At 35.3% G+C, this 15,241-nt stretch overlaps 1 protein-coding gene across 1 annotated transcript; it reads left to right on the plus strand.

Annotated features, from left to right (window-relative positions):
• The first annotated feature begins 452 nt into the window (after window positions 1-452).
• On the plus strand, window positions 453-3,181 carry Ppt1 (Palmitoyl-protein thioesterase 1). Its single transcript, XM_071773164.1, has 7 exons — window positions 453-794; window positions 1,501-1,610; window positions 1,876-2,003; window positions 2,098-2,253; window positions 2,333-2,450; window positions 2,709-2,867; window positions 2,938-3,181. Exons 1-7 carry the CDS (start codon window positions 632-634, stop codon window positions 3,061-3,063), a joined length of 960 nt encoding a protein of 319 aa, XP_071629265.1. The 5' UTR covers window positions 453-631; the 3' UTR covers window positions 3,064-3,181.
• Window positions 3,182-15,241: the final 12,060 nt, after the last annotated feature.

Below are 15,241 nucleotides of genomic sequence, written 5' to 3' on the forward strand. Positions count from 1 at the left end.
AAAATTTAATATATAGGTAATTTAATTATAATAAATTTGGAAATTTGAAAGAGAAATTTTTAGATCATGGATATATAGTCGTAATATAGTTAAAATAGACAAAAATCCTCTCCACGGATAAAAATTAATTTAAAGTTATTTTTTAAATTATTCTTACTGACAAATGTTAATTTTCGAAGGTTTACTCAAATCTTTCTTTTTATTATAATAAATTACAAGTACGTTTTAGCATATCAAATTAAATATCACGTTAGATCGAGCAAAATATAAGATTTTTCTTATAGAGAAGTGACGCCAAAGCGCTATAATGAAATTAATAATATATATTATATATGTATATTCGGGACGAACGACGAATTTGCAATGCAGAAATCTATATTACTGAACGAGCGTCTCGAGAAACTTGCCGATGCGGGCAATGCGTGGCGCGTCGGTCGTCGGTCAAACGCACGCGATAAAAACGCACATTCACGTGTATGCTCCGAGCTCCGAGTGTCACTCTCAGCTGCTGCCGCGCTCAGCTGCGCCCAGCTGCGTCCGACCGCCGGCGATGATTAACGGTGTCGCAAAAAGCGTTGCGAAGCGTCGATTCGCGTTAGTTGCTTCAACATAAGCGCGGTCGACGGTCGACATGGATCGCGTCGCGGTGGAGCCGACGATAAGTCGTACCTGCTTACTTCTCGTCATCGTGATACTTTTCTTCGCGAATGCCGGCCGTTGTTTACGCGAGGAGGAAAGGGGTGTGACAACCGGTGACGGTTCGCCGGTGCCGGTGGTGCTCTGGCATGGAATGGGTAGGTGATCTCCGACCGCCCGTTCAAAATACTCCACTTCCTCACTTTCTAAACCTAAACGCTCACTTTCCGCGCTTTCCTGCACATGTTTTTTTTCCCCTCCCCTCCACAGGATTACATTTGCCGTAATCTCCGCTGCGGTAATTACTAGCAAACTAGCTGCAATATCTTTTGCGCGCAATCATCAAATTAAATCTGATCTCACTTTGTGAATAAAGAACGTTTCTTTCTGTAATTGCCTTAAAACGAGCTCGTTGTGGAACTACTAGATACACTTATCACGCACTTATCGGTATTTATGCGTGTATAAATGTTGTGATATCTTTTCGTTTAAAAATAAAGTGAATTATAGAGATAGAAGTTTCCTTATAATTAGCAAGTGGAATAATATCAGTTAGTTTGCATAATATACGTTTAAAGTCATAACAAAGTCATAACAAAGATTCTAAATTTTGCCTTCACAGAGATCCACTGTTGTTTATTTCTAGTATCTCGAATAATTCAAGACGTCTCAAATTCACAGTCTCTGGATTTTTATTTCTTTAGGAAATACCATTAATAAATATCACTCACTTAATTCTACTCAAATATAGAATTTGTTTTTTTCTTTTGACTTGGAGTGTTCTGATATTTTCAGTTTTTTATTGTTTAGCGTTTCTTTCGTTTTATTCAGAGATAAAAGCAGAGATAAATATATCTTTTGCAGGTGATAGTTGCTGCTTCTCTTTCAGCCTTGGAAAAATACAACGGATCCTTGAAGCCGAAATCCCTGGGGTTTATGTCCATTCCATACGTATTGGGAACAACGAGATAGAGGTTGGACATGATTATCAATAATTTCGAAAACATATATTTGGAAAAATGTTCCATATAAGTATGAAATTTATCTTACATCTTTATCTCCTGTCCTTTGCCCCAAGTGTTCTTAAATTTATACTTGATTCGTTTATTTTAATTTCTTTTTTCTGTATATAAACCTTTTTATGTCTAATAATCATATATTATTTTTGTGCTTACAATTTCGCGCCACTATTCTATTTTGTTTTAATGCAAAATCAAGACGTAACATCTTTTCTTGTAGGATGTTGAGAACAGCTACTTCGGAAATATTAATGATCAAATAAAGCACGTGTGCGAGCAACTGTCGCAAGACACAAATCTCCAAAATGGATACAATGCCATTGGCTTCTCACAAGGGGGTCAATTCCTGTAAATTGTTTCGTTTATTAATTCTTTAATCCCTTGCGGTATCCATGTAAAATTTTAATCAGTCCTTGGTGTGTAACGTCGTTCTGTATTTTAGGAGAGCAGTAGCTCAGAGATGCCCCAATCCTCCAATGTTGAATTTGATATCTTTAGGCGGTCAGCATCAAGGTGTTTTCGGTATACCAAAGTGCTCAGATACATCTCGATTGTGCAATTACATGCGTCGCATGCTTCACCTCGGCGCATATTTATGGTATTCGCTTACGTGACCTTCGAAGTTATTTAGCGTCATTTAGCAGAAACGCTCTCTAGTGTTTTAATCTTTTCCTTAGGTACGTTCAAAACTCGTTGATACAAGCTTCTTTCTGGCACGATCCCTTGCAGGAGGATGAATATCAAAGGAAAAATCTTTTCCTTGCCGAGATCAATAATGAAAATGTTAACAACACGGTAAGTGTAATCATGTATTAGAATTTTAAATTTGATATAAATCATGAATATGTTCTATATCACTTGTTATGTGTAAGTGAGGCACATCTTGCGTCATGATTAAAATGACTGTGACGTATATTACATAATGTTTACCGCGCGATACAGAACTTTAACGATATTATCATAAAAATATAAGACAGGCACAGTAAAATAGAAATTACATTATAAAAATATTAATTAATATTTTTGTTATTTATATTGATTATGTCGCAACAGGAATATAAGAATAATCTTCAAAAGCTTCGAGCTTTAGTTCTCGTTAAATTCGAGAACGATACAATGGTCGAACCAGTGGAGACAGAATGGTTTGGATTCTACAAGCCTGGCCAGGCCAAGGAGGTGCAGAAGTTGCAGCAAAGTGAGCTGTACCAACAGGTACACACTCGTGCGATTGTTTTAAAAACATAGTCGCTCAATGCATATATTATTGATTCGTCATTCGTAGGACTGGCTCGGATTACGCGCAATGGAAAACGCCGGCAAGGTCTATTATCTTTCACTACCTGGTGAGCACTTGCAATTTACGGCTGACTGGTTCATCGAGAATATAATTAAAAAGTATTTAATATAATTGAGAACAGATCTATTTATAAAAATTTAAGAATTCCATGACTTAGATGACGTAGACGTGTGGTATGCGCGTGTATAGTGTAAAAAGAAGGAATTTTAATAAAAAAAATTATCCACTACATTTTAATTCCCTCTTCTTCTAATCTCCCATTTCTTTCTTTCTATCTCTGTCGAACACAGGTGATTTAATTTTGCTGATTAAATATTTTTTCATTACTGCTAATTAGTAATTTTTTCGTGTCAGATAATCATAATTTTATATATTATATATGTTGAAAATTCACAAAGATATTGGAATATGAGCTGTGCTAGCAAATTAAACTTAATGAATAATTTCATCCTGATATTTTCTTTCATGTAACACGCCAACAACAGCGAGCGAAAAGTACAAAGAGAAGGATATACGGTGATTTTTTTCAGGGTATATATATACATGTGTATGTATAAGGGAAAGTAATTTATGCTGCAACCAATAAGAGAGTGATTCTTCATGAAACGATCAAAAAGCACTGTACCATTTTTTCGAGTCATTTTTTTGTTCTCGAGAAAAATGTTCTATTCCGTCAAAAAAGATGAGAATCATTTTTCAAAATTAAGTTTGAAAATTTTAAATTTGTGCATATGCGACCTGATCTATTAATGATTTACGAGGGAAGAACCCCAACTCGTAAATTAAAAAAATTATGAAACTTTGACATATTAAAACTAAAACATAATAGGCCAACTTCCAGGAGTTGATTTTATTTTTCAGGGTAAATTTGAGCAGTAAAAAATAGTTCATAACAGTTCGGGATATCCTCTATGTATTGCCAAAATTTTATAACTTTTCAAATTTCTCTGTTGGGGATCTTCCCTTATTAACAGATTTAATTAATGCATTTATTATACATGGAGGAGAAATGCCATAGTGGTGTAAGTCAAATTTTTTAAGATATTGACTCGTGTGCATAGATGCAATCTATACAATATATAATTGCATCTATGCACACGAGTCAATATTTAAAAAAATTTGACTTACACTACCACTATGGCTTTTACCCCCCTACATATAGTACATATACATACATAGCATTGTATATTATACATACATGTGTATGTAACATATGTATATTGTATATACATAAAATATATGTCATAATTTGTTTCGACATTCCTTCTAATTTGCTCATCACTCGGGATCTGCCGCCGTTATTTCACGCTGGTAACTCTCTTCCTCGCGGAATAACAACGCGCGCTGCGGAACTGCGCGCGCGGAGGGCCGATCGAAGAGAGCCGCAAAAGAGAATGCAACGTAATTCGTACTGTTCATTGTCGCATGACGCGATTGTATATAGAACGGGGTGAGGAGGGGGTGGTTGGCGGGGCGGAGCGAGGGGACGGCAGGAGAGAGAAGTAGAGAACCGCGGCTCCGAGAGGCAGGCAGGCAGGAGAGGGTGCGCCGCCACTATCCGTCCGCACCCTCCCCCGCTCCAGACTCCTCTGCCTCTCCCTCGCCCCCGCCCCCCACCTCTTTTCGCCCCCGCGTTGCACAACAAAGCCGCGGGATGAGAAAACATTAATCTAGGCATGTTTTGCAATCTCGCCGCTCGCGGTGTAGCTACATATAATGGAACGCTGTTATTGCTACGCTGTTATGGCGTGCGCACAATGTTCGTTTCGTGCCTCTTCCCTCCCCCCCTTCCCCGACGTCGTCGTCGTTGTCGTCGTGGTCGCCACCACCGCCGCCGCCGCCGTCGTCGTCGTACAGATTGGAGGCGCGCACGTGTGTTCGCCAGCGACCAAGATTAATATTTTGAAGGTAACGAAATGACGACGCGAAGATTCGTCGTCGAGGACAACATTGCGGCGCAGGGGCAGGACACAGGTGTTCCGCGCCGCGGGGGGTGGCTGCTATCGGAGTATCGATACCTTCCGCTCCGCGTACATGCACACGTCGTACTTTCGGCATATTAGCCCTTTGACGGTAGACGCTGAGTATTTACATACGTTCAACAGTAAGACGTCCGCAATAAAAACAGAAACGAAATTTTAAGCGAATAATCGATTAATCAACGTCGTTATTTTATGTTGATTAATTTAAAAATAATTGGGCAGCGTGCGTTTGGATGTATGATAACATGTAAAATATATAATTTTATTATTATAATATAGGTACATATATTTACTAAAATAATTAATAATTTTAATAATTGTCATTATTACAAAAATGTGCCCTCGTATCTTTCGCCTTTTGCTTTACTATGTATTTTATTCGCGTTTCTTGATTAAATAAATAAACCGTCTTTGTGATACGTCCGGACCACCGCCGCGCCACCCTCTTCTTTTCGCTCGTTCCATCCCTCATTAAATGCGAACGATGAAGCGACCAAGAACACCGCGAGGATTATTACCGAGAGGCCGGCACATCCCTTCGGCGCCCAATCGTGGATGTCCTTAGAAGGGCCGCCTCTCGTTGCGATTTCACCCCCCGGCGAGGTGCGCGGCGCCGATGAAGGAGAGGGAGAGATGCAATAAATAGCGGACAGGCCGCGATGCGCCGGTCGCAACCTTCGGATGATAAACTGATGTAAATCGGCTCGCTAAAGAGCCTTGGAATTTGCGACAGAATTAAGTAAGATGAAAGCAATTAAACTTATTTGGTTTATTTATATCACTTTAAATTTCAGTTACTTAAATTGACTTGAAAAAAAAACATTGAAATTGTCACACGATCACGTGATTTAAATAAAGAAGACGCTATTGAATAAGAGAATAAAAGGACAGCCATTAAATCACATAAGAAATCAAGGGTAAATTTGATGTAAAAATGACGATAATGATTCACATTAAATTTAAATATTTTGAAGATAATCTTATTGTAAAGAAGGATATCACAGCAGAAGTTGCCACATAGAAATTGAGTATTTTTTTATGTTTAGGGTTTGTGATAAAAGTATAAGAAAACTGTATACACGATATGCGCTAATAATGATTAATATCTTTTGCAAAATTGTAAAGCAATTCCCCATCAGATTTTACAAGACGGGCAATATCGAAATCCGAATACTGTTCAGTCGTCAGGATAGCCTTGCTACTTCGAGGCTTTCCCCTTTTCTAAAATTGCGAAGTTAAAGCGGCGTCTTTGTGAACTCGCTCGTGGTTCGTCGGATGTCTCGACGACGTGTCGCCCTTTTCTCCCTCGACGGAAGTTTTATCGAGGAAAACTTGACAAGTTATTAATAGGAGCCTCTTTTCTGATATCTCTCGTTTCCTGCATTTTCGCGAATTAACATCCCTAAGGCCCTTTCTCGATACAGCGACACTGACGAGGATAACAGAAAAAAAACCATAGAAATGTATGTGTTATACGTTTATAATATTGTATAGTTCCGCAAGATAAATTTTCGTTTACTCGCGAAGAATCTTTTACGTGGAAAATTTATTATTATACAAATCTATGTTCTTTCATAGAAAAATTTTGTAAAACGAGTCGTGATAATTGTTATTTTATTATACTTATATATTTTCACATTCTGATTAATAATAATTTTTGAAAAATGGATACATCGCGTGAAATATAAAAAGAAATAAAAAAATTAAAAGGCAATTTTTAGGTATTTTTAGGTATAGCCGAGTTAAGAATTAACGAAATTTTTTTCGTTATCACACAGAAAAAAAGTGTCAAATACGCAAGAATATAGATATGATCTTCTTACAAGAATTTCAACTTTTTATTTTAATTTTTTTTTCTTGGTTGAACTATATGAAACTTTGTTTAACTATATACATGACTGCATTCAAGCACGTTTTCTTCATTTAACGTGATATAATCTTATTTCAAGATTTTATCTACATTCTTGCGTATATTCGTATATACAAGTATATCAATATTGATTTGACTGCACTTCTTTTTTTCTATGCAGGTCGCGGCTTTGGCAGATTTAATCAAAAAACGGCTTCGTCGGAACCATTTAAATTACCAATCCCGTTATCGCCCCCCGCGCCAATTGATGCCTCAACACTTTCATCGACGGCGAATCAGCTTTGAATCAGTCAGAAAACACATTGAGACGCACCGTAGAGGGCTAAGTTTAATTACGAGTCCGAGTTGCGAGTGGTGATGCAGCGATGTTGTCGCGTCAATGACTTCGAGTGAATTCATCAGCGAGCGACGCGAATACACCCCCTGAAAGGGAGCACAAATTTTTGTCCGATGAATTAGGACGCGGTGCCCGCGCACCGCCGCTCCTTTGACTCGAACGTGACAATATGAATATTAAACTATTGTTACGCGTATGCAGGGCGCAGCCACCCTCGTCCACCCTTGGGTCCGTGACTCTTGGCCGCGAGGATTACTCTGTTTCGCCCTGTCTCTCGTCTGTTTCCCTCCTCCGGTCTAATTTCAGGGAACCTTGATAAACTCTCTCGAGCTCTCTCTCGCATTTTGCTCAACCACAAGAGAAAATGTATTATTCGAACAATGGTGCCGTCAAATTCTCTTTAGAAATCGACAGTCATATAATTCATGTGTCATATAATCATTTTGCTTACATATATTTTGAAAAAGGTATATTGTAAGATTTATATTCAATATTAATAAATTATTTCCTGTCGTCTAATAAAGCAGTAAATTTTATTGAATTTTCTGTAAGTAATGTTTACTTGTTGCGTTTGCGTCATCACTGTTATCCTTTTGAGAGAAACAAAAAAGGAAAGAGAGACAGACAAAGGGAAAAAATTATTTTTTAAATATTAATAAAATATTTAGAAATTCCGAGTTTACAAATTTTAGTTTTAAAATTTACAGGAACTCTCCTCGGTGTTCTCGAGTTTTAAAAATCTGTGAAACCAAAATATGCCTGGATCTCTTAATTATTGAATATATTCCAGAATTCGTTAATTCTTTAAAAAGAAAACAATTATAAACTGATTGTGAGTAAAGATCTTAAAGACTTTAATTTTTTAAATTTAGGTAAGCAGTTCTATTATATATTATTTGCGCACTTTTATTTATATTTTTTGTTACATTAATACTATTACGTTATTATTTAACACTGTGCACCTTGTCCTCCTCTCTCTTTCTCTCCTTTTAGAGGATTTTGTTCAAAGTATAACAAATGATAGTTCTCTTTTCCTCTTTGACTCCTTTCTTCTCATGACAAAAATTATTTTGTGGAATTTTCTCTTTTTCGCGATGTTAGATCTCTATTTTCTACAGGCAACCCTTTCCTTTCACGCGGCGCGTTATATTCGCATCGCTTTACTCTCGCCGTCATCGGTAAATTTTCTCTTTGTAGATTTTTGTCGGCGTACCTTCAGCCGGGCGTGCTGCGCGAAAGAGACGCGATACACGTACGCCTGTATGTATTCGGCGAAATTACATTAACGAGATACATCTAGACGAGCGCGGTCTGCGATTTCGCTAACATCTCCTGCGAATCTCGCAAATTAAGTAACGTGCGTTTAAAGAGCGAACCATTCGTCCGTACATATATTATTCCTATAAAAAGAGGTGAATAAATATGAAATTACATAACGTCTATATTTCAGACTATTAAGATCTTATAATGTAAAATAAAAATAGAAATAGAAATATAAATTCTTTAATTGTTGATTATTAGAATTATTTATAATAATTCAAAATTCCTTTAGAAGTTTTAAAAAAATACGTGAAGAATGTATTATAAATGTTTTAAATTTTTAAATTTCAAGAATTTTTTAATTTATTAAAAAATTTATTAAATTGTTATGTCGTGAAGTAATACATCGATGTTGACTTTCTTTAAAACCGTAGTTAAAAATTTTTTATATATTCAGGTCAACTCTCCCTGAGCAAAGAATTATTTGAAAAATATAAAAAATGCTCTTCGCGCAGTATTTAAATTTCATACATTCTTGTATTTTCTGATTCTTAAATTTTTAAAACTTTTAAATCACTGCATCGCGTTAAATCTTATATATTTAGATCCTTTTTAAGATTTTTTATTTGATGATCTTTATACTTTCTGAGATAATATATCTTTTTTTAAACTCATATCTTTCTTCATAAATACCTCCTGAATCTTTATATGTGTATCTTTTAGCTCTTGAAGTTTACATTAATAACTGCTGCTTATTTAATTTGTAATTAATTAATCGTAAAAAATAAATAATAAATCGATAAGTTTAATAAATTATGGTTTAGATTATCACAAAACCAGTTGATGCGTAATTACGGCTCGTTATTAAATAAGTAGGCGCAATTTATGGTGTCCGGTTGTATTGAGAAATTTAGAGCAAAAATAAAAAGACAAAGCCCGCCACACTCATTATCTTTAGGATGAATTAGCTGAGATATTATGTACCGCGTATACCCCGTCTACCGACGTAATCAATGAATGGACCAGGCGGACAATCCCTCTGTGACAAAAGCCCGACATTTTTCGGCTTTTCAGTCTCATTACCGTAATAATGCAAATGAAAAGGAATTTCGCGAGTTTGTTCGGCGTCTGCTTTTCTTGCTTTATGCGACCAACATCTCCATTTTTCGTCCACCGTTTTACCAGAGGACTTAATGCCGAAGAGATAGAACATTGATTAGTTATCCGTCCATATGCTTAATTAATTAACGTACCTATTCATTATATCATAGAAAAAGCGTACTCGAGGTATTAACTCATATGAGTATTTACGTAAGGAGAAATTACGTGTGATGGTTGCGTTGTAGAATGTGATAATAAGTAGTCTAAAATTATATAAAAAATTAGATGTATATAATTAATTTAACTTTATTATAATTACCCAAATTATACATTAGTATACATAAATTACTACAATTGTTTATGTTATTATGTATGTACATACGCAGTAAAAAATTTTGTGTTTTTAACACATTTCACATGTCCCAATTTATCCACTCAAATTTTCGTGTTAATTTAACATAAATGTAAATATGTAAAAAAATAACAAACATAATATGTAAAAAATTAACATGAAAATTTAACATTTAGACGCTATCAGAAATCAAAGTTTATGTTAAATTGACATCTCTATAATGTTAAATGTAATTAAGATAAGATGTTATTTTAACATTTGAGAGAAGTATTTATTTTTAGTTTTGATCTTTTTATGATGAATAACATAAGAATTATGTCAATTTAACACATAGTAACTGTTATAAAAAGGAAGATAACACAATTTATCTGTTCACTTTATCTTTAACATATAAAATATGTCACCAAGAATTCATGCATTTAATTACATATAAATTGTGTTATTTTAACTCTTAAAAATGGTTAATATTAATTTAACATAGAAAAGTTAAGTAACACAACAACGATATGTTAAATTAACATACAACTGTGTCAGAAATTTAACACAAAACTTTCTACACAGAAAAATTTTAACACAAATACAAAATGTTTTTTACTGTGTACTTAATTATATAAAATGCTTGCTAATTATACAAGATACTTTCAAACTAATGAAACAATTGAAAAGAGAATGATTTTTTATTAAAAAATCACTCGAAAATGTAAAATAATTTTTTTATACGTGGCTTTATTTTCGAGTATCAGAAACATATAAGTAAAAGACGTGTTAATACTTAACTTCTTATAATATAACTTTCTTCGTAAATATATAGCAATGCACCTGTAATATGTAATTATATATATTTTTTAAATGCAATTCATGTGTATTTTAACATTATTGAATTTATTTAATTAGTCTACATAAAAGTATTAGAATTATGAATTATTAAAAGTTAAAAATATCAAGCTAAAACAATCAAAAAGTATATATTTTATATCAGAATACATATATCTCCAATGTAATGTAAAATATTTTGTATTAATTTTTCAATGATCTTACTTTAACATTTTAGTGAAAGGAATAGATTTATGTAAAAAGAAACATATATGGTTTCGCTTGAAGAAAAAGTAAATTGTAGGTATACAGTGTTGCATGTGCACACATACAAAAAAAGTGAAATATAAGTATATAGTAGAAAGTTATACTTTAGTACATTCATTAGCAGTTTCCGATGTCGCAACTTCTATTAATTACAAGAAAAACATTCCTTGTTTGATTTATGTAATCCTAATTGAATTATAAATTACAAATTGTAAATTATTTGTAAATAATAAACTATGATTAATTGTAATTAATTGTAAAATTAATTTCACAATGTTTTTGTTTTAAGATTAATATTGCTTAGATAAGAAATGATGTTAAAATTAGCATACAGACGCGTAATTATTTGTATTAATCTGGCTTTTTAATAAATTTTATTATCCAATTATCTAATGTACATATATATTTGCCAATTACATAATACAAAAAATAAGAGAATAAAAATAAAAAAAAAACAAGAGGTGTTATAATTAAAACTTTAAATTTGACAATAATATTTAATGAAAATTATAGTTATACAGCAATTTAATAAAATTAAGTACCGTAGACGCGCTATTAAATAATGAAATTAATGATTCAACTTTCAAATGTGGCGAGGCAATCAATCAGGCGGAAAATCAATATTTTACATGCGATGGCCTTTTAGATTTTATCATGGCGACGATGTTTTGCGCTCAAATAGATAAATCATTCCATCCGATACGAGACACATCCGAAATAGAAAGCGACGAATGAATGAATCGCGATTGCGAGTAATCGCGATCGTAATCGGGAGATGTCGATGCGACGCGATGTATTGTCTCTCCGTAGAAAGTTTTTATTTCAATGCGATAACGAGGAAACTTCGCGAACGCTAAGTATCGTGCATTCTTAGTCGCTGGACTTTATTTCGATCCCTTCGTTCAAATATTAATAAGAAACGGGGTAGAAACTGGGTCAAGATTGATTAAAAATTTTCTTCGCGTTATTACATTCGGAGAGTAAGAAAAAAGCAGACCTAGCTTTCTAATAATAACTAATATCCGCTAATAATAACCGTTTATTATTAGGAGCTGCACGAGAAGATAAAAAGTATGCAAAAGATACTTTTTTAACGTAATACATTCGTGCTACAGTATATGCCACGCGAACAAATTATTAAGGAAAGAAACAATCGAGAGAATGCATAACAGCGACTTTAGATATTGTAACTGTTTAAAAAAAAAACCTTCTGTAGTAAAAGAACGGAAAAAATTGAAAAATATGGAAAAAAGATAGAATTCGAGATAGAAAAGAGAGAAAGAGAAAATATATCGACCAACGTCCATGACGAAACAAGATCATGGATATACAAACGTATTCATGAAATAATAACTTACACATGAAATAATATTAAAAATATTAATCTAAGAAGGAGATTGACAAAAATAATTCTTTACCACTATATAATTGCACTCGTATGCAGAGCGCGAGGAAGAAAAAAGATAAATGGAGAAGAGAGGGAGAAGAAAGAGAGAGAATCTCGACAGATACTCGATGGTGACCTGACGGAGATCTCGACGTACCTATACAATATTCGCGACGGTAACATTCGCGGGTGACCATTGACAAGAATGATTCTCCATCGAAAGCCGCGCGCGGCGGGAATAAGGAGGGCTGCGGGTGAAGAAAGGGACGGAAGAAAAAGGAAGGAGGAAAAAAAAAGAAATTCGCGCGCACGCGGAGGGAAAGAGCCGGCAAGCGCGAACGGTGGTGTTTCTCAGACAGAGACACATAGCCCCGAGCTATGTAATTCATTACTAAAGCAATCTCACCCTGGCACCCTCTCTAGCCTGCACCCTGCCGGCAGCCCTGCCTCCGCCCCTGACCCATCAGAGCCGCCCGAGAGAGCCCGCACGTTATAATATAAAAAAAGAAGATGGGCGGCGGCGGCGGCGGTGGTGGCGAGAGGGTAGGTTGTACGGGAGGACGAGGGGCGAGGTGGCGCGTAGGGGGCCAACAGCGAATACGGGGGGGGGGGAAGAGGGTGCAGAAGGGTAGGAGCGCCCGATTAGAATAGCGCCCCCTGACAACAAAACAAAATGAAACACAAAGCAGTGTTTTCATAATTAAAAAGATTGCGCGCGCTTCTTTCTTCCTACCGTTTCTATTCATGCCTCTTTTCATTTTTCCTTTCTCTCTCTCTCTCTCTCATACTCTATTTTCCTCTTCCCCTCTCTGTCTCCCGGTCCCGGTTCTGCTCTTCGACGGTATATGCCAGACGGAGAGGCAGAATTCAATAACCGTATTAATACGCGTCGTCTTTGGAAACGAGCAGATGTATTAAAGCGTTTTAATCAACTCTCGCGTGGGCGCGAGGTCGGATCTGAGATCGCGAGTGACTTTCCGGATCTATAGGCGTCTGGTTGAAGTCAAACGCGAGCGTATTTTTGACCGAGCAAGCTTTGCTTTCGTTTCGATCGCAGATCCACGGATGTTCGCAGCTCGCAAAGCTCGATGTAGAAGTACTGCACTATACGATTACACGTTGGAGTGCGAAGAATAGAGAGAACTAATCAGTTATCCAGTCAGAGTACGCGCATAGCATAACGACTAATCAAATAGACGGATAATGAAATATGTATATAAAAAAATTTATTACATACAATCACTAGCGGATTCTGACGTCGATAATGGGAGGGTTTCGGCAAAATTATTTAGTTTGATATTTTTATTATTGTTAGTATCATGCTTAGTTTTTACTCCGGGATCAATGACAAGAATGTAGTGAAACTTCTGGGCCTGATTTAACATTTAATGCATTTTTTCTCAGATTTTTTTAAATAGATCCAGCAAAACGGATTTCATTTATTTGAAAGGGGGTAACTCTACCCTCTCCACCCAGTATCCGCCAGTGCGTACAATAGACTGAGTTATCTAACTTTATTTTTTTACATAATATTTTTTTACATGATCTAATAAAATTTAATTAAACTTTATTATTTATTTTATCACCGGACCAATAAATTGTAAACAAAAATCGAGCGACAGATATTACAATGCGTTACGGTGTAGTGCGATTAATTGACAATTAACAGAGACTGACGGTAAAATAGAGTGTCGGATAATCGAAGTTCTATCGCATGTTGAAGCGCGATGATCAGAACGTACGTCCCTGTCCTGCATCGAATCGAATTTTTCCCATACACCTGTCTGCTTGCTAATTGAAAGGAAAAAAAACGAGGACGAGAGTAAAGACAAAGTCCGTAATGCGTTTGCAGTCAATGCCAAGTATCAAAGGGATACGAGCTCGGGGGGAAACGTAAATGACGCATCCCGGGAGACGGGCACCACAATGTCATCAATATACGAGATTGCGTCAATCAAATGATTGCATATTTGTCCGCTCTTTCGCGGACATTCGACGAACCGAGGCAAGCCCGTCGCTAATTTACAGAAAACTTAACGGGTGTCTTCGTTGTCGAGGACATCCTTATTTAATATATACGCAATGTAACATGTAAGCACAAGAAATTTATGACTTTAATGTAATTGAGACATTAAAATCTCTTCCTTCCAAAAAAAAATGTTGGTAAATAATTACTAATCAGATCTCTGTTATTAAAAAAAATAGAGAGATTAGTAATATCTACATATATATATATAGTCGTACACACGGAAAAAAGTAGCTAAATTTAGTCGTAAAATATGGATAACATTTTTTTGCAGCAAGAGCTATAATTTAGCAACAGTAGCAAAACCTTTTTTCTCGCTGCAAAAATATAGCTCTTACTGCAAAAAATATTACAATAGTTATCCATATTTTACAATTATAAGATTTAGCAATAGTAGCTAATCTTCTTTTCCGTGTAATATATGTAAATATTATCTCATTTTGATTAGTAGAATTATAGAGTTTGGAATTAAACAGTAAAGAGTTTAGCAAAATGTTTTAACTACGTAGGGGAGACCGGGGCGAAGTCGTCACTATTTTTTCGATGCCGATTTTTAACAAAACAAATAACTTTAGTAAAATGTGGTATACCGTTGTAAAGAGTGAACCCTTTGCTACAAAATTTATACGGACATTTTTGGTCTACGTCGCTTTGTTCAACTGGTATAGAGTGAAAACAAAAAAGGTGCAGAAATTAAAATGTCAAAATTGCGGAGTCGTCAGTCCATTCTCGGACTGAATTTTAAATGAAAAATCATAATTCCGATCATGAAAAATGATAGGATACATTTTATTAATTATTTTTTAATAGAACAATGGAAACATTAATTAAAAACACGATGGCGGAAAATACTTACAAGAAAAGCGCGCACACTTATGTGCCCTACGTTCGCAC

The sequence above is a fragment of the Temnothorax longispinosus genome, chromosome 3, assembly GCF_030848805.1.
Source record: "Temnothorax longispinosus isolate EJ_2023e chromosome 3, Tlon_JGU_v1, whole genome shotgun sequence".
Taxonomy (NCBI): domain Eukaryota; kingdom Metazoa; phylum Arthropoda; class Insecta; order Hymenoptera; family Formicidae; genus Temnothorax; species Temnothorax longispinosus.

What these genes read in the sequence shown, in the direction of transcription:
- Ppt1 (XM_071773164.1), top strand. Translation starts at nt 632, where the DNA reads ATGGATCGCGTCGCGGTGGAGCCGACGATAAGTCGTACCTGCTTACTT. An exon ending in TTGGGAACAACGAGATAGAG is followed by an intron (nt 1,611 to 1,875) that starts GTTGGACATGAT and finishes CTTTTCTTGTAG; the next exon opens with GATGTTGAGAACAGCTACTT. An exon ending in AAAGTGAGCTGTACCAACAG is followed by an intron (nt 2,868 to 2,937) that starts GTACACACTCGT and finishes CGTCATTCGTAG; the next exon opens with GACTGGCTCGGATTACGCGC.